The 23,844-nt window shown below is 40.6% G+C and overlaps 1 protein-coding gene across 1 annotated transcript in view; it reads right to left on the reverse strand.

The window, feature by feature from the left end:
• LOC111157037 (polypeptide N-acetylgalactosaminyltransferase like 6) overlaps positions 1-23,844 on the reverse strand; it is a 1,188,224-nt gene that overhangs the window by 44,211 nt on the left and 1,120,169 nt on the right. Inside the window, exon 10 of the mRNA XM_022518249.1 lies at positions 20,142-20,363. Coding sequence (XP_022373957.1) covers positions 20,142-20,363 — 222 coding nt within the window. The remainder of the gene's footprint in view (positions 1-20,141; positions 20,364-23,844) is intronic.

A 23,844-nucleotide genomic window follows, 5' to 3' on the forward strand; every position in this document is an offset into this window, starting at 1 on the left:
TGTGGGCATACTATTTTGTGGGCCATCCCTCAACCTGCTGCACAAGCAATTGATACAACAAGTCAGTGGTAGATCTAGGATTCCAACTGTTATGTTAGGGCTTCAAGAAAGCCCCACACTTACTAACTGTAGACTTCAATGTCTCCTCGTGGCTTCCTCTCAGTCTGAGTTGCAGTGTTACCATGTGCTGGCTGGCCACTGGCTGAGAGGTCAGGACTCAGTCTGGTAGCATCTCAGTTCTAGTAGAACCATGAACATGACGTACATAAAGAAACAGAGGTGAGCCAGGACTATCACTTCAGGAGCACAGTGTTGACCTTAAATTTCCTTCCCTGTGTTGTGGGGTAGGATACCCCATGGAGACCGTGACATGGGAACAGAAGAAAGAGGGCTCAGGGGATCCAGAGAAGCCTATTAAACTGTGGCTGGGACCTGCTGGGCAGAAGGGCAGTGCTCTGCTGGAAATATTTGACTAAAATACTATGCATGCTGAAAGAAATTTAAAAAAGACATAAATAAATGGAAAGATATCCCATGTTCAAAGATTGGAAAACAATACTGTTATCAATATTAACTAACGTGACTTACAGAGTCTGCAATTCCTATCAATACCTCAATGACATATTTTGCAAAAATAAAAAAAAAATCCTTAAATTAATACGAAATCTCAAGAGGCCTTAAATAGTCAACACAATCTTGAAAAAGAAGAAGAAAGTTGGGAGATTTATACTTCCTAATTTCAAAACTGACTATAATGCTACAGTAAACAAAACAGTTGGTATTGGGATAAGGACAGACATAGAGACTGGTGGAATAGAATGAAGAGCTCAGTAAAAAACATATGTGGTTAAATGATGCCTCACAAAGATGCAAGATCATTCAGAAATGGCCTTGGGAAAACTGGATATCTACATGCAAAAAAATGAAGTTAGACCCTTACCTTAACCATTTACAAAAATTAACTTAAAATAGATCAGAGACCTCAAGGTAAAAGCAGAAACTATACAAGTCTTGGAAGAAAACATAGAAAAGCTTCTCAGCTTTGGATTTTGCAATGATTCTTGGATATGACATCAAAAGTGAAGGTTGCAAAAGAGAAAAAAATAGTTAAATTAGACCTCATCAAAATTAAATATTTCTGTGTATCAGAAGACACTATTAACAGAGTATAAAGATGCATGATGGGAGAAAATATTTGCAAGTAATGTATCTCATAAAGGCTTAATACACAGAATACATAAAAGAATTCCTAAAAGTCAGCAACAAAAAAGCAAACAATCCTATTCAAAAACAGGTCAAAGACCTGAATATACTTAACTCCAAAGAAGATACACAAATGAGCCATAGCACATGAAATGATGTTCACCATCACTAATTGTTAGGGAAACGGAAATTGAAACCACATTGAGATATACCTTCACGTCCATTAAGACTATTATAAACAAAACAGAGCCAAACTAGAAAACAGCAAGTTTTGGTAAAGGTGTGGAAAAAATTGGAATACTTGTCTATTGCTGGTGGGAATACAAATTGATGCAACTGCTATAGAAAACAGAATGGTGGCTTCTCAAAAAAATTAAAACCTAGAATTACCATATGATCTGGTAATTCCACTTTTGGGTATATACATAAAATAATTGACAGAAAAGACTTGAATAGATATTTGTACACCCATGTTCATTGGCAATATTATTCACAATAGCCAAAATGTGGAAACAACCCAGGTGTCCATTAACATAACATAACATAACGTAACATAACATAACATAAATGGATAAATAATATGTGATATATACACACAATGGAATGTTATCCACCCTTAAAAAAGGATGATATCTGACACAGGCTACCACAGAGATGAACCTTGAGGACATTAGACAAAGTGAAATAAGCCAGCTCTTAAATGACAAACATTATAGGATTCTATTTATATGAGGTACTTGAAACCATAGAGTCAAATCCATAGAGATAGGAAGTAGAATAGAGGTTACTAGGTGCTGTGGGAAGGGGGGAATGGGGAGTTCCTTAATGAGACCTAATTTTCAGTTGGGATAATGAAAAAGTTCTGAAAGGGGACAGTGGTGATGGTTACACAACAATGTGAATGTACGTAATGCCACTAAATTGTGCACTTAAAAATGGTTAAAAAGGTAAATGTATCTTTTACTGTAATAAAAAGATGCAGTGTTTATTTGATGATGATTGGAGCAGTTTTCTGTAAATCCAGAAAAGAGAGGAAGCCAAGCTGTGGGATAGTGGCAGGTGATATAAGCAGGACATAATTTCTTGCTTTGGGGTGGATGTTAGAAGAAACTTGTGCTCAACAGGCCTCTGAGTAGATACAATTTTCTCAGTGTATTTGAGAATTATTGTATCTCACACCAGTGAGGTATTTGATACCCGCTTTACATATAAGGGAAACATTACAAATACATTTTAAAATATTATTTGTTATATAATGATCTATTCCTCTGTGATGGTACGTAATTGTCTTAGGAGAGAGAACTGTCTGGAAATTCCCCCAAAGGACTGGCATTATTTCTTACTACAGGGAAGACATTAAGACCAGCTGTAGATAGCTGCAAGTGGTAAGCATTTTTATTTTTATTTTCCCCTCTCTAATCCTGCTTTATCTAAGATTAATTCCCTGCCAATTCATACTATGGTCCTTAGAAATTAACCAAGACTGTTTTCTTAACCTGAAGCTCAAGTAGTCATAGCTAAGCTTTCCAGCTGTGTCACCCGTGTTCTGTAACCAAGCAGGGCAGCTCAAAAGGTTTGTAAAATGAGAGAGAATATTCTAATAAGCTGGAAGAGACAAAGTCTGCTTTTACATTCACAAGCAATTTTAGAATTCATCTGGAGAGGTAGCAACTGATAGAAGAAAAAAGGAGTACTTGAAAGACAGGATACCTTTGCTTTCTTCTGCTCACTGTAACAGGGATAGGCAACACAGATAAGAACTTGAACTCTTCACCAGCCCCCTCCCCCATGAAACTGCTCACTCAGAATGTCATGATTGAGTACGACACTATTGACAAAAAAAATTATTTTTCCATATTCATTTCCTTGTTTTATTTAATTTTTATCTTCTAGCCAAAACATTTTCTGGAAAATTGAATCTCTTAGAGAAGGCAAGAACAATTTTCTTTGGGAAAGAATATTTGCTCATTTTTACTTTGTCATGAAAGGGAATTAAATGTAGTTTCTCTTTTCAGTACGGAGTACCTTATTTATTTATTTTTAAAAGATTTATATATTTACTTTAAAGAGAGAGAGAGAGAGAGAGCATGCATCCACCCAAGCAAGGGGAGGGGCATAAGGAGAGGGAGAGATAATCCTCAGCTGACTCCCTGTTGAGAAAAGAGCCCCATGCAGGGCTCAGTCCCAGGACCCTGAGATTATGACCTGAGCTGAAATCACGAGTTGACTGCTTAACCAACTGAACCACCCAGGCGCCTCTTGATATGGAGTACTTTCAATTTTAATTATCAATAACTACAGCAGACACAGAATTATGTCTTTGGGCAATTCTGCCCTCATCTGGCTTTGAGATGTTTGAGGCTGTTAACAATAACCACCACCACCACCACCACAACAACAACTCCAGTTACTGTTAGCCATTGCTGCTGGTACTCCCACCACCACTCTTAGGAGTAACCCCCCTGCTGTAGGAACAGGTGACTTCTGTTGACTGCTTGCCATGTGCCAGACATTGAGGTAAGAGCGTTACATGAATCATGACAGTGAGTCCTCAACAGACTCTATAATGTAGGGACTATTACCCTCATTTTATTGACGAAACAGAGATTAAAAAACTTTCCTGATTCTGACATACCCAGTAAATAGTGGAGCTGGGGTTTGAACAGGGGTGTCTGGGAATTTAGAAGAACTTAGGATGTGCGCTAACCTATAAGTGACTGCAAACAGCCATCATTTCTGATTTGGCCTTGTGGTTGCCTCAACATTGCCTGTCAGGACTTCCTTACAGCTGAGTGAGCTCAGCTTGCATCGGTGGATTTTAGTATTTTATTCATTATCTCAAATTTTAATTTGGATGTTGTTGCAATATGACATCTTTTATGGTCCTCTTTATGCATTTTTTTCAGGTAGCCTATTAATACAAGGGGAGGAAGTGTGGATTTGCTCTTTTGGAGAGATGCAAGGCTAGTCCCTGGGAATGTAGAAGAACACCATGGCCTGCCGTGTTGTGGTTGTGGAGACATGGGCTCATCAGCAGAAGCCATTGTGCCAAGGAAAGGGCTTTCAAGAGCTCTAGGATTTCGTAGGTATGCCCTGAGTGATGAGGCTCTCTTTCAAAATAATGAAAACAGCTTGCTCCCGTGATAGCTCACTAGTCCCTAAGCCACATGAAAACAAACTATGTCTCATGTACTCACCATTCAACCATTGTGACAAGTACAGTGCCTGGCCCATTAACGTTGGCTGAATGAGAAAAGGTGAACAAGAATGAATACTTGACACGTCAGATGACAGCCATGTAAGGCCACCTGAAGGAGACAGGATGGGCAGCAAAACTCTACATGACCCACTCCGTGGAGCAGCATTAAAAAAGAGAAAGATGTGTTGATTAGAAGGGGTTGTCAGTAATGGAAGGACAGAAAAAGGCCACTAAGAAATGAGTGTGGGACATGCCATCCAAACGCTGCTCAGAGTAACCACTCACGAATGGGTAAAACTCCCTGTCTCAATGGTGGGGGTGTCCTTAGGATAGAACTGAAGGTGGGAGTTTGTAGCCAACAGACTTCAAGGGTTATTCTTTCTGGCAAACCAAGCCCACTGACATCTTTGATGCCCTTAGATAGTCTCTTTGTCTGTGTTGTGATTGCACGCTCATCAAACAGACTCCTACGTAGTCTGCTTACATGGAGAGGATGTGCTGACAATATGGATTTTATATTTTTCTGTTCCCCTGAACAGCAATTTATCATGCAGAATCAATGGAGAGATTCCCAGTGAACACTGGGCGCATGCATAGCCGTCTGAGGCCCAAAGTATTGGTTTTATTCACGCGTGGATTTCTGAGTTTGTGACAGTGGTAGTTTTCACGGACAATTAATAATGGACATCCCAGTATTGCTCTTAGCCCCTGTGCGTTTTAGCTGTGGGGAGTCGGTCTCTGGGGATCTGCTCACTGTAAGCACAAAAAAAAAAAGTCAGTTTCTGGATCTTCAAAGAGGAGTGTCAGTTTCATTCACCCAGTCCCTTCCTCAGGCTGGGGCCTCTCACACCTTTCCACACAGACCAGGCTGACGATGAGGGAATGTGTCTCTGGAAGGGCAGCCATCTTGGGTTGAAGTATACTTTCTTGAAGTATTCTATTTTGAAAAAATGTTGTATACTATGCATTCTTTTCTGTAACATACCCATTTCATTTCATTGTTATCTTCCTATTAACCTTTAAGTAACGTCAATGCTCTTGGGAAGAGAGGCAGGGGTATTTGTGGCTCCTGGTGCTCCGGGGCTCAGGCTGAGCACTCCCTCAGGGGATGCTTTGTACCCTTGAGAAGCCCTACCTTGGACACTTGCTTAACATTTGCAGTTCTGTGGCTTCTGCAGCTCAAGACTTTTTAGTTCTATCATCTTTGGCTATTTTACTTCCTCTAAATAGGATTATTTCTTTATGCCAGAAACTGAACTGAGCTTTTGACCCAGTTTGTTACATAGCAATTTTGGTTGTGGTAACCAGCATCTCCTGTGACCATGGTTTAATGGTGTCTCTGTTCCATTCTCCTTTTAAAAAAAAATACCAGTGTGGTCTCTATTGCTGTCCAGTTAGATGAATAATTGGACTGTATGTTTCATGTACGTTTGGAGGATTATACCAATTAGAGTAAGCATTTCGAAAGCATAAACTATTCTATAATTTTTACTAATCAGAGTATGATTTCAACAGTTCATTTTATTTTGCTGGTGAGAAAAAGGAAAGCCCTCTAGACAACTAATAACCAGGGCTCTAATCTTTAGAAATGAGAGAGAAAAAGGAGAGGGGGAGAGAGGGAGAAAGAGGTATTTTGGCAGCCAAAATGGTGCCATCTGCTCATATTTTATATAGCATTTTGTCTCATGTTATTCCACACTGGCTCTAAGATAGAGCTAATAAATATTCTAAGTATAAAATTTGAGTAAAATATTTTATTATTGAGGCATTTGCCATTCAAACATGATAGGATATGATGATATGTTTCTATATAATGATTTTAGCTCTAGGGTACAAAGTAAAATAAAAATGCTGATGTCTAGCTATGCCTACAACATCCACCAAAATGCGTGCTTCTGCTTTCTCTTTCCCTATTGTTGCTGTGTTCCCACGTACCTTCCAAAGCAAGCGTTAGAAAATACTCTTTATTGTGAAGATTTCTATGCACACAATCTTTGAAAACCATCAGCATTTTGCCATGCTTGTTCATCTATTCACTTCCCAATCGACTTCTTTTTTTGCTGGATAATTTTAAAGAAAATCCCACACATCCTGTCATTTCACCCCTAAGTGCTTTAGTAAGCTTTCCCAGGAGACAGAGAGAGAGAGAGAGAAAGAAAGCAAGGGATCTAGAGAAAGAGCTGGAGAGAGAGAGGAAGAGAGCAAGGGGGGAGAGAAAGAGAATTTTCTCACATATCCATAAATTAACACGAATTATGCAGTAGCTAATACCTAGCCCATATTCAGATTCTTCTGATTATCTAAAAATGTCTCTTTTCAGATAGTTTATTCTATTCAGGATCCAAACCAGCTTCATTTCATTGTGTGTGGTTGTGACCTTCATAGAGCTTGTGATTATCTTGTGATCTAGAATAGGTCCCCTCCTCCTGTTCTCTCCCTGCCATATATGATGGAAGAAATTAGGTTCTTAAATTCTAGATTTGGCTAGACATATTGTTTAACTTTTTCCTCTACCCCCTGGATTTACTGTTGGCCAAAGTTAGATTTAAAAGCTTGATTAAATTCGGATTTAGTTTTGTTGTTGCTTTAAAAAATGATCATTTCAGGGCTGGTTCTTGATTTTCTAGCTTGTCTAAAATGTCTTTATATTGCAGCATATCAGAATATGTGTATGATTCATTTTCAGTGATGTTGTGATATCTAGGTTCAGGTAGTACTAACTTGATGATTTTATTGTTTTTCATCCCTTTTCCTCTGATGGTTTTGCCATTCAATGATGACTATTGTCTGAATCATTTATTACATTAGGGATTGCAAAATGTGGATTTTTCTAATTTTTTCTGTTTAAGTTTATTATCTGTAGGGAAAAAAAAAAAACAACCTGAGCCACAGGGGTTCTTTGGAACTTGAAATATATATTATACCAGAAACACATGAAAGATATTTAATTATTGCCCTTTAAAATGTCAGTTTTCAAAGTATTGATTTGGTGTCCTAGCAACTGCTAATGGTGACTAGTGGTTTTTATTTTGTTGCTCCTTCTCTCTTCTCTCCAGCTTTTAAAGTATCATTATGGGGGTGCCTGCATAGTTCAGTCGATTAAGCACCTAATTCTTGATTTCAGCTCATGTCCATGGTCATGAGATCAAGTTTCACACTGGGTTCTGTGCTGAGTGTAGAGCCTGCTGAAGATTCTTTTTGCCCCTCCTTCTCACACCGACCCCCTGCCCCACCCAAATGCACTCTCGCTATCAAAATAAGTTTTTAAAAGCATCATTATTAATTTATGATTTAAAAATATTTAGTATAATTTAACTAATTTTTTTTTTAATGTTCACATTGTTTTATCTGTAGGAAGTGGAACCTCTTCTAGCTAACTCCTGTGTCCTATTGATGTGACCATATCAGCTTTTGATAGCTTCCTTACTCTCTTTGCTTTCTGGAGCAATGGATATCCCAGCACATTTTCCTCATTTCCTGCCCCACAACTGGAATCAGCCATTTCTTCAAGTGTCCTTAGTTCCATTTAGTGGAGATTCTTATATAGAGACCACAATGAGAGTTAGATGTGCTCATTGAGATGGGATTCGAATAGGCCTTTTCAGGGGATAGAGCTAGAAAATTTATGTTTTTAGGAAGTGAGGGGAAAAAAGTTATGAATTCACTTTGACATTTCCAATTTAAATTTGAGAGCTTAGCAGGTTTATTTTGTTGATATTTATATTTGTGTCTCTTCTTATATCTGGATCTCTGCTGCAAACATTGTGTTTTTTTTTTGTTTCCTGGGTGGCTCAGTCATTTAAGAGGCTGGCTCTTGATTTCTGCTCAGCTCATGATCTCTGGGTCCTGGGCTGGAGCCCCGTAATGGGCTCCATGCTCAGCGGGGAGTCTGGTTGAGAGTCTCTCTCTTCCTTTCCCTGTATCCCTAGCCTGCTTACATTCTCTCTTAAATAAATAAATAAATTATAAAAACAAACAAACAAACAAACAAACCAAACCCTTGTGTTTTTTTTTAATAACATTAACATACTTTTAAATTTGTGTATTTGAAACAAAGGTAAATTAAAAGCAATTCAGAGTTAAACAGATCTAGAGATTTATATAATTAGATTATATAGATCCTTATTCATTTTGTCTCACCTGTTACAGAGTTAAGCTGTCCTATTATTGGTATGTTTCTGTCTGTTAATCTTTGCATTTCCAAGCAGTTTCTACCCTTATAAAAGCTGTTTTTCTATAGATTGTGGTCTCTGGTATTATATCTTTTTTGGCCTCTTAACTTTTTAACTTTTTTTCTCCCCTATCCTACCTTGTTTCATATTAAAATTCCTACTTCTGCTTCATTTTTTTTTTAAGGTTATTTATTTATTTATTTGACAGAGAGAGACATGGCGAGAGAGGGAACACAAGTGGGGAGGGGGAAGTGGAAGAGGGAGAAGCAGGCTTCCCGCTGAGCAGGGCTGGATCCCAGGACCCTGGGGTCATGACCTGAGCAAAAGGTAGACCTAATGACTGAGCCACCCAGGCACCCCTCAACTTCTGCTTCCTTATAACTTGCTTTGTCTGGTATTTCTATTGTATTCTTTTTTTTTTTTAAGACTTTATTTTTTTATTTGTCAGAGAGAGAGAGAGAGAGAGCACGAGCACAGGCAGAGTGGCAGGCAGAGACAGAGGGAGAAGCAGGCTCCCTGCAGAGCAAAGAGCCCGATGTGGGACTCGATCCCAGGATGCTGGGATCATGACCCGAGCTGAAGGCAGCCGCTTAACCAATTGAGCCACCCAGGCGTCCCTTCTATTGTATTCTTTAATCTCTAATCATTCTGTAAAATTTTGGTTTAGGTATGTCTCAGCAGACAGATTTGCTTTAATGGTCAATATAGATTTTTTCCTTTTAGTGTATTTCTATATACTAATTACATATTTGTGACAGCTCTGACATACTGATTTGTTATATATTTACTATATCTACATGATCACTATGTGATCCATTTTCTTTTCTCTTTGTAATCTTTGGTATTTAATATGATCTGTATTTTTTGTTCTACTATTTACATTAATATTATATATAATATTTGATGATTCCATTTTTTTAAAGATAATGCCTAATTTTTTTCTAAACAATACCAGTTAGTAATAATCTTTTCTCCTTTTCTTCCCTCTTCTTCAGTGTATAAACATAGGTGATATTCTTTTAACTCTAGATAATGCCTTTGGGACAATCAGCGAACTCATTCTGCTCCCACTTACTTTCTCTATTTGTTAGTTGTATTATTTCTGCATTGTCAGAGCTTATAAAATTTGCATATTCTTCTATCCTTATAGCCAGTTTCTACCAGACTTTAGGTCAACCTTCTTTTGACATCTCTTGGGTTTCTTTTTTTAATACTTTTATTTTATTTATTTATTTATTTATTTATTTATTTATTTGAGAGAGAGAGTGAGCAGCCATGCATGTTGGGGGTTGGGCAGAGGGAGAGGGAGAGGGAGAGAGAGACCCAGAGGTCATGACCTGAGCCAAAATCAAGATGTGGTCACTTAACCCACTGAGCCACCCAGGATCCCTTACTTTTCTGATTCTCATTCCCTAGTATGTTTCTCAGAAAGACTCTTGGGAAAAATAATCCATGAGTTCTTCAATGTTTATAACCGTTTTTTGATGGCCTCCATACTTGAGGCATAATTTGTCTGGATATAAAATCTTTGGCTCTAAGACACCAGGATGGCTCAGTTGGCTAAGCATCTGCCTTCGGCTCAGGTCTCATGATCTCGGGGTCCTGGGATTGAGCCCTACAGGAGCTCTGCATTCAGGGGGAGCCTGCTTTTTCTTCTCCCTCTACCCACCCCCACCGGGTCATGCTTTGTCTCTCTTTCTCTTTCTCAAATAAATAAATAAAATCTTAAAAAAGATCTTTGGCTCATATTTTATCTTCTGGAGCATCTTTACAATGTTGTTCATTGTTTTCTGGTACAAAATGTTTGTGCCTCAAAGTTTTAGTTAGGTTTTTTTTGCTTTGATGCGTAAAATTGCTTTTTTTCATTTAAAAAATACAATGATTTCACTAGAAATGTCTCAGTATTGAGAAATTGAATTTCTCAACTATAGCTCTTTTAATATGTAGGTTCAAATATTTTATTTCATGAAGATTTTCTTGAGTTAGTTTTATGTGTTTGTTGTCTTTCATTCTGAGAGGAGCTTTCTTTTTGCGAATTCCTGTTAAATCTCCTTTGCGTCTTTGTCGTTCCAGCTCTTTGGTTGAGTCCTTTTGTTTCTTTTATCTTCTTCCACTTTGTTAATTTAATTCTTCTCTCTTCTAGCCTCAGTTTCTCTTACTGTGCTTTCCAAGGGGTCTACTTGCCGCTCTGTTCCTCCAATTTAGCCTTCATTTCTGAGACGCTCTTTCTTTTCTTCTCTTTTCTTTTCATTCCTGAATTTTCAACTCTCTTTTCACATCATCACGCCTCCTATCCTCCTGGCCATATTCTTTCTGAGCTGTTCTAATTCTGATGTGGATGGTTCCTTCAAGCTTTGATTGTTTTTAGGATTCCTTTAGTCCATTTTGAATCTTGTGTTGCATTTTTCCTCGTTTTTGTGGCTACATTTGTAGTATGTTTTCATTCTCTGTTGGAACTTTATTGGGTTCATTTTTATCTTTATCCCTGTCGAATATCTCTGTGTGGGGTTTTATTGTAATCTGCTTTTATTTTCTATCTATAAATAAACTCGTTTTCTTGGGCTAGTAGAAGAAAGTTCCTCTGTAGGGCTCTCTTCTCTTTGTTACTGTGATGTATTACAAACTATAGCCTCTCTGTCTCTCAGAGCTAAGTCAGATTTACAACAGCGTCCTGCCTCTGACTCCCCTGTTGTCTAGAGTTCCAAGGGCCTTTCCTTGCAAAGCAGTCTTGTCCTCTTTAACTGTGTTTGTTGTTCAGGGCTGAGATCTACCTCGGACACTTCCTTCTCTCCTGTTAGAAGCTTTTGTCTCCCCAGCATCCGCAGTGTTTCATTTTGGATTAGATCATCAGCAGGTTTTATCTTTTTTCTTTTTCTTTCTTTTTTTTTTTTCCCCATGAGGGCAGGTGTGGGCAACAGAAAAGAAAAGAATGAGTCTCCATCCTTCCAAAAAGAGAGTATTTTGGAGAGTTTCTGAGATAGGTGTGGGCTTCAGCATGGTTGACATTCCCATGGCCCCTTTCTGGTTTCTCATCATCTTTTTGTGCTTGTCCTCAGCTTGGAACCTGTGAGAATGTATTGGAATTTTACTGGTAATTTGCAGAGTTGATTGCTTTAGTTTCTGTCCTGTAAAAGATTGTCTTTTTCTGGGAGTGAATATTTGTTGATTTTTAATTTGCAGCTTCTAGAACTGTCAGTACTGTCTTTTTTCTTTATTACCAGCTCCACACCTCTGGCAATCCCACACAAGACCTGCCTCTGTCTGCTACTCAGGTTACACTCACCTATATCCTGCAGTTACTTTCCCAGTTTTATGTAAGGTGATAGCCGTATTGTGTTTTTTCTTCGCCATCCTAAATGTTCTGTCTGGTTTTTGTGATTAAATAAAACCATGCTGCTGCTGTGTGTTTAGCATCAGAAAACTCAGTATATCTTAAAGCAAGAATATTGTAGAAAATTTAGCTTTTTATTTCTGGCATCACACCTTGTGGGTTTTCATTATTTCCAATAGAATGGCAGTATTTGAATGTTAGGATGTGGAACAAAACTGTTTGCTGCAAACTTGTAGGCAATACTGGCAAAAAAGCATAGGCAAAGAGCCCGGATATGTGTAATTAGTTCTGAATGACTTGGGTCTAAAACAAGACTGGAAAAAACTGATTTGTCCTTCCCGTTTTAGGGATTGGGCTAGAAAGTTAAGCTCCTTCTGAAATTATCTTTATATGTTAGTCTCTCTTCCCAAGGAGTCTAAGGAATAGGATATCTGGGGCGCCTGGGTGGCTCAGTGGGTTAAAGCCTCTGCTTTCAGCTCAGATCATGATCCCAGGGTCCTGGGATCAAGCCCCAAATCGGGTTCCCTGCTTGGCAGGGAGCCTGCTTCCCTTCCTCTTTCTGCCTGCCTCTCTGCCTCCTTGTGATCTCTGTCTGTCAAATAAATAAATAAAATCTTTAAAAGAAAAAAAAAAAAGAATAGGACATCTTATCCAGAAATTGATCAATGAGTAGGGATCATGGACAACAGAAGCTCAACAGAAAAAGTTACTCACATCTCCACAATAAGGGAAAGATCTGAGGTAAGAAGTGGTTTAGCCAAATATTACAGGGTTGTTGATTAGACAGAAACAGATTTTGGAAATTTAAGCTGGTCAAAGTCAATTCTTGAAACTCAAAATTAATAGGATGAAAGATAACTCAAGCAGATCAAAAAATGTAGAGATAATTGTGAGAAAATAAAACATGGAGAAAGTATTTAGCTACAGAGGCAGGATGAAAGCCCAGGAGCCTTTATCTTCAGATCACCCAAACCAAGATAGTCTGTTCCCAAAATCTAAGACTGACCAATGCCATTAAGGCGGCTAAAAATATTTCTGTTGTGAATGTAAGGGACTACTCACTTTTAAGCAGTGTACTCACTGTACCTCTCAGAGTCTGGGTCCAGGCCAGCCAAGACCAACCGCTAACAGCACATTGTCAGGACACCTGGGGAAATATTGGCTCATATTCTTAACTACTGCCTGTCTGCGAATGAATAAAACCAAACTCTGAGCTCCAGAATGCATTCTAGCATCAGTCTGGATCACTTAGAATTGACCTCCAGTATTTTCCCACTTTTATTCCAAGACCCCAAGAACTGCCCTCATTTTTTGTGGTGCTCATTCTTGCTCCCAACCCAGCCTGTGGATGGTCCCCAGGTTTTTAAGGCTGTTGGCTACTGTGGAGGCCACTCAGCTCTAAGCCAGCTGTGCACTCGGTTAAAGAATGGGTAGGAGAGAGCTCTGCCTTTGTCCATGACTAGAAAGATGATAGTGAATTTTTTCTAGTTATGCCAATTCCTGAGGCCTGCATTGGAAATCTTGCTATGATAACTGAGTGAGCCTCAAATTCTATTAATTTTATGTCATTCTTGGAATTAGAAAGGTACCAATCGTCATTGGAGATTAAGATGAATTAATAATTAAGCTAACGTATGCTTAAAGTTTCTTTTACTCCTGTCATGTGAACCCCCAAAGGTATATGCTTATGTGTGTAAAACGTGTATAAGTATGAATACATATATTTTAAGGAAGAACAAAATAGAAAAGACAGAACGTTTTGCTTGGTATATTTATGTGAGAAGGAAAAAAAAATCTGTTAGCTCTGAAACACCTCTGATTCCATTAGAGTTGGGCCAAATTGTCACTGTTATGGCACTAAGATGTGCAATTTTTTTTCCTTCGAAGATTTTATTTATTTGTCAGAGAGAGAGAGTGAGAGAGACAGAGAGAGCACAAGCAGGGGGAGTGGCAGGCAGAGGGAGAAGCAGGCTCCCCACTGTGAAGGGACTGGGACTCGAACTAGCACCCTAGGATCACAACCTGAGCCAAAGGCAGACACTTAACCGACTGAGCCACCCAGATGTTCCACGAAGATGTCCAATTTTACTCAGCTGGGAATATGGAACTAAAATAAATGTTATCATAAGACACTTCAAGTTTGCCTTCAACTGTTCAACCGTTGAGAACTCAGAAAACACACAGTAAAATCTGAAAATAAATAATGCGATTCTTTATGTGTTCTTACATTTTTCTCAACCTCCTTGTTGAGCTCCAGAGAAATGAATTAGCATAGTGTACCGGCATTGCCACTGCCTGGGAAAATAAATGACAGATCAAGTCAACTCTAATACACTCAGAGAATGACAAATGAGTTCTGAATGACTGCTTAATTTAACGATCTGGTTTCAACAGATAGCTGCTGAATGGCAGGGCCAGTCCCCGCGTGGTTACCAAGGGAGGGGCAGGACAACCCCTCCCCGCAGCTTTCCCAGTTGCAAGACTGGGTTGCAGGGGGAGGCGGGAAAACCGTCCACAGCTCTCCCAAGGGGATGCAAGAGAGCCTCCCTCATTGTGCCAGAAGGGCCAGTTTTGACCTCTGCATTATACGGGGCAGCATTTACACAAGAATCGGTTTGAAAGAGACACCATCACATCCTCAGATGGTCCTTCAGATAACACCCGCCTAGGGCCAAACTTCCTTTCACGGTAAGCTGATAGGGAGAAATCAGAAAAGCCTGTAGGTGAGAATGTTAGAAGAAAGAGGAAGAAAGCAATTTAAAAGAAGTCAAGTGCAGCGGCAGCGGAGGAGGGGAACCGGAATTCTCGAGGGCGCGGGTCTCTGCGAAGGTTCCGCAATTCCCGGTGACATTAATGTCGAGGAAGGAATTTAAATAGCAGCCGAAGGAGTTCGGCACTGAGATGAATTTTTAAAATAAAGATTTAAAAAAAGTTTTGCACCACTGCAAGAAGACAGACGGATGCACCCAGATTGGCACATTGAGGACAGAAAGCAGACACATCTCAAAGGCATCTCTGGCACCGGTTGGGAAAGGCACGTTTGTCTGTTTTACATCTTTTATTCCCTCTTACACATGATATTTGGGATTCTGCAGAACTCTGCTTTTTGGACTCTAAAGGAATACTATAAATGTCTTTAGCAAATTCATGAATTCTAAGGAGGGGAAGGGGTAAGAAGGAGAAAAATAATAGGAAATTCTGCTTCTTTCATTTAGTACCTTGACACAAAAAAGGCACTCCATATGTGCCTGGTTTAAGAATAGTTTTTCACTTTAAACTTGCTCTTACCCTATTCAGCACAGCCGCGTGGAAAAGCACACGGCTTCTATCTGAATGGCACAAAAGGCTGCTCGACTTAGGACACGGCTCAAAAACCTGTTTCTTTCTCCTGGCCCCCACGCCACACACCACTCCGCCTGGTCTGGCCACTCACTGAGGGCGATCCTCCCCGTACCCACCACCTGCAGGATGGAGTGACTTCTACCCTGGAGAGCACTGCTCTGTCAGATGTGACTTTAATCTCCTCTTGCCTTTAAGTAGGAAGCTGGCAGGGAGAGTTTGGAAATTGCCAGAACAGAGGATTCTCACTTTTGGATTTTTCCCTTTTTCTCCTGAGGGTATCAGAAGAGAATATTGAGTATCTTGCTTGACTATCATGGGGACCGTAGACCTGAGAGTACATCAAGATGGGTTCCCTGAGAGTCGACCTCAAACTCTTCCTGGCCGAGCTTTTCAAAGTGGCGCATGATGAACAGCCAACAAGGGAAGGCACGGAGGCTCTTCCTCCGTGTGGTGGAGCGGAGTAAGGATTCTGTGTGCCCCATGGAGGTTCTGGGCAGAGCAGTGAGTGGCAAGGGGGACAACAGGGAGCCCAAATCCTCCATTCATTCATCATTCATTCGATCAGTGAATATTTATTATATGCATGCTCTATGCCAAACACTTTTTTTTAATTGCTGAAGAGTGGTAGTAACTCCACAATTCAACAAAATCTCTGTGTCATGAATCTTCCTAGTGTGAGAAACAGATGAGAAACATGATAAATAAATGCATTATAAAACTTGTAATAGAGCGATGGATGCTGAGGAGAAAAATGAAGCAGGGAAGGGGGACTGGGAATGTACAAATCTAACTGGACATGTGTGTGTGTGGATTGTTGCCCCCAGTGGGACCAACAGTGAAGGCTTTACTGAGAAGATAATTTTTTTGAGGAAGGATCAGGAGAAAGTGGATCCTTTGAGGAAGGATCAGAAGAAATGAGCCATAGGATTCCTGGGGCGGGAGGACTTTAAGTAGAAGGAGCAAGTGCAAAAGCCCTGGGGTGGGATTTTGCCTGGCCTGTTTGAGGAACGGTGATGAGGCCAGTGTCCCTAGAGAAGAGGAGCCCAGGGGGCGAGTAGTAAGATACAAGGTTAGAGGGGATGCAACAAGGGTCAGATCATTCAGGGCATGCAGAAGGACTTTGAATTTTACCCCAACAGAGATGGTAGCCATCTCTACCATGGAGGAGAGGCCTGATCTCCTGTTTTTAGTGGACTCTGTTAAGAACAAGCAAAAGGGAGGGAGGGCAGACGCAGAGAGACGAGTTAGGAGACAAATGCAATAATCCAGCCAAACTTGTCAGGGAAATGAGTAGCAGTTTATAGGCTATTTATGGCCTGTACCATATCCTTTACAAGGTGGGTTCTAACAACCAGTGCCAAAAATTGCCTAAGCACTTCATTGTTTACCCAGAATCAGGCTGGCGCACGACAGCAGGTGGAAACCATTCCAAGTACAAGTGCATAAAACAGCCAGTTATCCTCCTTTGGGCACGGATCTCCCATAAAGGATTCCTGTGTTTAGGTTGCTGGAGGTTTGTGGTTCCTTTCTAGAACGGCTTTCAAAGAGCCACAGAGTCTGCTTTTCCCTTTTCCCTTTCTTACAAAAACAGCAATTGACCTTTTACATTTATTTAGGAGTTTTGCCCATTCTAACAATTAATTTAAAGTTTATAGGAAATTTAAACAACCCTCTCATATACTGGATTGGGTCCTGGAACAGAAAAGGGACATGAGTGAAAAAAACTGGTGAAATCTGGCTAAAATCTATAGTTTAGTTAATAGCAGCGTACTGATGTTAATTACTTAGTTTAAATGAGCTGCGGTCAATGTGGCAAACCTTCAGAGGTTAACATCAGAAGAACTGAGGTGAACTTTGGGTACCATCTTTTGCAACTCTTCTGCAAATTTAAAATTATTCCAAAATAAAAAAAAATTAAAAAAAAGCCCTCTTAAAGGGAAAAGGAAAACATCAGAGTAATCACTTCAAAAGAGCTGTTTTCCAAGATAAAATGATCCATAGAAATATTCTGCACATTTAGTCATTTTTATCCACTGTTAAGAAGTAGGTTGCTATTACCTCATAGATAGTTGGAAATAGTTCTCTTTTTCATGATTTCCTTTAGATCAAGCTGCATTTCAACACTTCTCTTGCCTCCTGGATTAAATGTACAGGCACTATTTCTACTCTCAAGGATCTACTCTGCTTAGAAAATAGGTCTTTTTCATAGCTATTTACCAGTCCAAACCCTTGTCACTTGTGGTTTTCCTTTCTTTTTGTCTTCCTCCAGTCTTCTAGTTTTCATTCTTCCTGTGGACCACACCTTCATTGAAGAAATGCAACCGAACGCCACTGGCCTTTGAACTGTAGCCCCATTTTCTTTTTCTTCTTCTTCTTTTTTTCTTTTTTTTAAAGATTTCATTTATTTTTTTGACAGAGATGACAAGTAGGCAGAGAGGCAGGCAGAGAGAGAGAGGAGGAAGCAGGCTCCCCGCTGAGCAGAGAGCCCGACGAGGGGCTCGATCCCAGGACCCCAGGACCATGACCTGAGCCGAAAAGGCAGAGGCTTTAACCCACCGAGCCACCCGGGCCCCCCCCCCCCCATTTTCTTCTTTCCTTAAACCTAAATATGACCTTTTTTTTGCTTGCTGTGCTGAAGCTTTGGGGAAAGAAATTTGCCATTGTGTTAAAAAACAACAACAACAAAACAAAAACCCCGATCTTCTCAATGTCTGATTGTGTAGACAAGAAATGATGAATGCAAATGTTCCCATGGGCCTGGAAAGCTACATAAGGTGTAAGGCAGTCAAAGGTACTGAATAACAACCTGCTGGCATAGCCGACCTGGCCTTCAGATGGTTATTTTGACTTTTCTGGGGCCGTTGTGTCTTTTTCTCAGAAAATTGGTGGAATCTTTGAGTCTGTTTCCAAGCCAGGTGCTTTACAAATTACAGGTTGTGGTTTAGTCAGGTTCGAAGGGAAAATGTGACCTGTTGCAGTTGGTTCCACATAGGAGCCAAAATATGTTTCCACATAAGATGGAGAAAAGCTTGACGAGATTTTTCACTAGCTGCGGATCAGGCAATGATGTTGTGAGGTCTTTAAGAATATTTCTGAGTCCCTAAGGCAGGACTGCGTTTAAATGACAACAGGTGGTAGATAGAACCTGAACCAAAAACACCTCATAAAGGCACTCTCCTGCTTATTGAACAACAAATTCCTATGTCATACCACGCGTTAGACTAGGAAATCTCTTTGTGAGGTCTACTTTACATTTCCACCACTAGAAATGAAGTCCGTGGTAGATACCTCAAACTAAGGGGAGCAGACTAATATGACTAATATTACAGGGAAGCTTTAATGAAATGTTCAAGACGCAAAGTATCAGATCAGATTGCTAACTGGCTTGAGCAGCCCGTATGAGGACCACATGCGCATTCAAAAACATTCGGCAATGGAACGTGCAGTGATGTTCTTGACCTTGACGCTCTCCTTTATGCCTCGGGTATCCCAGGCCCAGGTAGAGGAGATCCTTTGGGACACTTTTAGCAAAACAGGCAGTGTGCACGGAACACTTTCCAAGGGGGGCTGGAACCGCTCACCCAATTACGCTGCCTCATCTCCTCGTCACTGCTGCTACACCCTGGGACAACCTGTATTCACAGCTTTGCCAAGCCACAGACCAGACACCAACCAGGCTAAGGCATGTTCTCCCCCCACACCACAAAATCAAGGACAATGATGAAAAGGCTCCCCCTCAAGGCACCACTGTCACCTCCTGGCTTCTGAAAGCCTTGAGAACGAGGACAGTGCTAGCTTCCCACCCAGCCTGCAATTTTCCCCTCATGGCCTCCTGTTAAAAGCAGATTGAATTGCTAGGATAAATCCATCTTATCCAATTTTAGTCCTTGCTTTAGCATATGCTTTTCTATGAGGAGAAAGCTATAGTAACAGGACAGAATGGAACTACGCCCAGCACAATAGTCCTTTCTATGCAAAAAGATAAGATATTTTAAATTTGGGAACTGGGGCTATTCAGTTCTTTCCATTTTAAGTCATGAAGTGAAATCGAAAAGCAGCATTCTGAGGTGGAAAAGGTAGTGCCTATTGAAGCAACCAATGTGACTCCTCCATGTGCCACAGCTGTGGGTGTTACGGAAATGCATTTCTTCATGATGCTGCATAGCAGCTCTGGCTAGGAAAATAGTCAAGCCACTCCATTACCTCATCCGTGCATATGCCAATAGCTACATGGCTATGCATGGAGGATGGGGGGAGGGGGGGTTCTATCATGGAGATCAGGTCACACTTAGTGATACTCTAGGGTAACAGCTATTTGCATACTCTGCAAGCTCTTATGGCAATTTCACTAATCTCAAATTCATAGAAATATTTTCCAGGTGTATTAAAAAAAATCCATTTAGAGAATCCATAGCAGGTCTGGGTGGGACTATCAACGCTGAGGACTGAATGTTTCTCCCTGGCAATTTCTTTCCTTTTCTTCTTTCTTTCTTTCTTTCTTTCTTTTTTAAGATTTTATTCATTTGAGAAAATCCAAAGTGGCAGGTGGGGGGCGCGGGAGGAGCAGAGGGAGAGGGAGAGGAAGAAGCAGGCTCCCTGCTGAGCAGGGAGCCCCACATGGGACTCGATTCCAGGACTCCAAGATCATGATCCCCATCCCAAGGGCAGACACTTCACGGACTGAGGACTGAGCCACCCAGGAGCGATCCCTCGACACCCCCCCACCCCCGCTGCCCTGGCAATTTCTAAAAAATGCTGGACATTGATTTATCAGAGGTGATTTACACTAATCTTACTGGGCCCTAGGGCAGAGGAGCCGGTCCCTCCCGCCACCTGAGCCCAGGAGAGATGGACGCACTGAGGCAAGAGCGGGTTTCATGCAGCCTCTCCTCACCTCCCCCCAGGCCGCCGGCGGGGGCTCCACTGGAGGGTAGTACTTAGGCACATCCCAGGCCACCGCAGCCATGAACCATTTGAAGTCCTTGCACTTGAGCTGTTTGCGCAGTTCCTTCTGGGCGGAGATGTCCCCGGTGGAGAGGTGCCTGTATTCTGGGCGCCGCTGGTAAATGTACTCAGCGAATTCATCCATCCAGGTCTCAGCCACCCGCTTCAGGTTCTGTGCAGCAGAAAAGAATGCCATTTATTTGACCTAGGCACTCAGAGGGTGATTTTTGTTGCCCTAGAACTGGAAAAAGTACAAGAAATTCGACAACCACCCAACCTCAGGCAGCGCTGGTTGGTGGCTTTTTAATAAATGGGAGTTTTCATAACTGGGAGGGGGTGTGATATGGTTAGTCTGAGGCCTTGCACGCATTTCTGCCTCTGGCATGGGGTTCAACGACTGGTTAGGTAATTTATCAGAGTTGTTAAATTTCAGCTTACGATTACATCAACTTTCTCATCCCTCCTGTTATTTCGTGATTATAAATTCTTTTTTTTTTTTCACGCAAAACTAAAGGAGTTAAAACTGGAGATAATGAAGTCCTTCTCAGGCATCAAATTGCTTAAACCATTTCAAGGAACAGTTAGGATCTTGGAAAGAATGAGGACAAACAAGCTCTTACTCTTTTCTCCCAATTACAGAGACAACCCAGCATTACTAAATTCAAGACCTTGTGTTCTGATGATATTTTCTATGTACAATTCCGCTAAGCAGAATTCAGTAATTTACTGCACAATGAAGCGTAATGAAGCTAAGGGAAGCACCAACTAGCCGGGCTTCTCTGCAGAGGTTTCCATGGGTGAAGGAAGCGGGAGGCTGATGATCGGGAAATAAACATGCTCCTTGGGGGCGGGAGACCGTCTGGGCCCTGGAGAGGAAGCTCAGCCCTTTCATAAGTTTTGAGATGGCGCAAATAACTCATCCACTCCAAGTCTCACATGCCTCACCTGAGAAGACACAGATAGTAATCTGTACCTACATCATGGGAGTGGTTGTAGGATTGAGTGAAGTAACATGTATAAAACAGCTGTGCTAGTACCTGGCACACACTAGGTATTATAGATATTATTATTATTAGCAGAAAGTAATTGGAGTAATTGGAGGTCTAGTGTTGGGCTTGGCCACAGATGAACTGAATTGTTCCCGTGGTCTTTAGCTGAGATGAGATGTGCTCTGACACTCCTTTAGGCATATACACACACACACACGCACACATACAGGTGTATATATATATATATATATATATATATATATATATATGTAGATACATATATACATGTGTACATATGTATATATTTAATATAATGTAATATATAATATATGTAATATATTGTAATATATATACATATTTGTATATATGTATAACATATATATGTATATATTTGAAGATTTTATTTATAACAGAGAGAGACTGAGAGAGAGCACAAGCAGGTGGAGAGGCAGGCAGAGGCAAAGGGAGAAGCAGACTCCCCACTGAGCAGGGAGCCTGATGTGGGACTTGATCCTGGGATCTTGGGATCAAAACCTGAGCTGAAGGCAGATGCTTAAACAACCAAGCCACCAGGTGCCCCCAAGCTCTATCATATTAAGCACTGGTGAGAGCAGATGAGTTGTCCAGAGGGTCTGAGTTCTGATGTCCCCAGCTTGTAGCCTAGTTTCCTAGCCAGGGTCCCATAGGCTTTGGTTCTTGTTTTGTGTTTGAATTTCTTATTTCAAATGCCCATTTGCTGTGACATGGACCCTTCCTTTCAGTTTCTCATTTGTACTTGGAAGATAACGTGAGCAGAATGACTGGAAATTTTAATAAGATCCAGGCATAAGTGACTAAAGGAAAAACTAGCGATATTTAGGAAAATCATTTTCTCTTAAAAATTATTACAAAATCCTAATTAAGGCCTGGAACTTTGCCCAGAGGTCTGTTGGGAGTCAGATCTCCAAATATCTTAGTCCTAGTAAGACTGTACCCTTTTCTCGTTCTGTCCCACCACCTCCACCTCCATTGTCCCCGATGTGCCTCTCTTTCATCTAAGCTTCTCTCCATGCCACCCCCGACCACTCCCCACCTTCCCCTCTACTTGCTTCCATGCGCTCCTTGGCTACTCTTGGATGCTGGTAGTCATGAGGAGGGGCTCAGTTAATACAGCAAGGTGCAGAAAAGATACAGTGCTACAAAGACTACTCTGATTTCTTGGTTGCCTCTGTGTTCCTTCCTTTCCAAGACTCCTGACATTGAGAGTGTAAGAATTTTTTTCTGAGGGTTTATTATTTGCCATTGCTGTGCTGCTTGACATCCCAACAGCATTGCCTTGCCCATAACACTTTCCACGCCCCGGACTCCAGTTTACCTCGACAGACGATCAGAGCCAAAATCAATGTTGTTTTGTAATAGTGAAGCCCTTGCCACACATTCTGCGCTGCCTGATTTGTTTGGAGAAAGATAAGGAAACAGGTGATGGTGGAGACTCCTGCTTTGTGATGATGCCATGTACTATACACACCTGTAACATTTATGTCTGAGTCTTCACCATCATCTCGCCATTTAACTTTCATTCTGATAAATGTCGTGGATGAAATGCTTGGTATTTTTATCTGTCCTTGGACAGACAATTTTTATGATTAACAAAAAGATTCAAAGATAGATTGGAAAAAATTAGTCAATAATTTATTAAAACTTTATTTATATTCAAATTAGATTTTAGGCTGAGGTTCCTACTTTTATCCTAAAATCCAATTATTATTTAAAATGGAAATATTTAATTTCTACTGCTTTATGTTTCTCTGATAAATGAAAGTGAAAAAAGGCAAGGGAATATAAAAAAGCAGAGGCAAAGAGGTAAATTACCCAGGAGTAATGAGAAAATGACTTTATTAGGTAGAGACATGCCTTAAAAATTCTGATAGCTTTGTCACTAAGTTACCTATTTTGACTTGTGTACATGAGATCTTTTAGACTGTAAATTCCATGAAGTTAGGTATAGATCTGTTTTTAATTAAAAAACCCAGCACCTTGAATGATTCCAAGCACATGTGTGTGCTCATCTGGGCATGCTAATTATTGAATTAAAAATATATTATAAAATGAATGTGAACAAATTCATAATGTGTGCATATATCCAATGGTAAAGGTGCTGAAATAGGAAAAAATTGTTTAAAAGTGCTGGTGCCAAAGGGTATAAATTTATTATCTTGGATTTTTTATAGGCTTTTTTTTTTTTTAAGATTTTATTTTTTTGACAGAGAGAGAAATCACAAGTAGGCAGAGAGGCAGGTAGAGAAGGAGAAGCAGGCTCTCTGCTGAGCAGAGAGCCCGATGTGGGGCTCGATCCCAGGACACTGAGATCATGACCTGAGCCGAAGGCAGAGGCTTAACCCACTGAGCCACCCAGGCGCCCCTATCTTGGATTTTTTAAAAAAAGATTTTATGCATTTATTTATTTGAGTGAGGTTGGGGGTGAGGAGCAGAGGGACAGGGACAAGCAGACTCACTGAGTGCAGAGGGCTTGATACCACAACCCTGAGATCACCACCTGAGCCAAAACCAAGAGTCAGACACTTAACGGACTGAACCACCCAGGTGCCCCTGTTGCTTTGGATTTTCTTTTCTTTTCTTTCTTTCTTTCTTTCTTTCTTTCTTTCTTTCTTTCTTTCTTTCTTT

Source organism: Enhydra lutris, unplaced genomic scaffold (genome assembly GCF_002288905.1).
Source record: "Enhydra lutris kenyoni isolate GAN:26980312 unplaced genomic scaffold, ASM228890v2 scaffoldscaffold3, whole genome shotgun sequence".
In the NCBI taxonomy this organism is placed as follows: domain Eukaryota; kingdom Metazoa; phylum Chordata; class Mammalia; order Carnivora; family Mustelidae; genus Enhydra; species Enhydra lutris.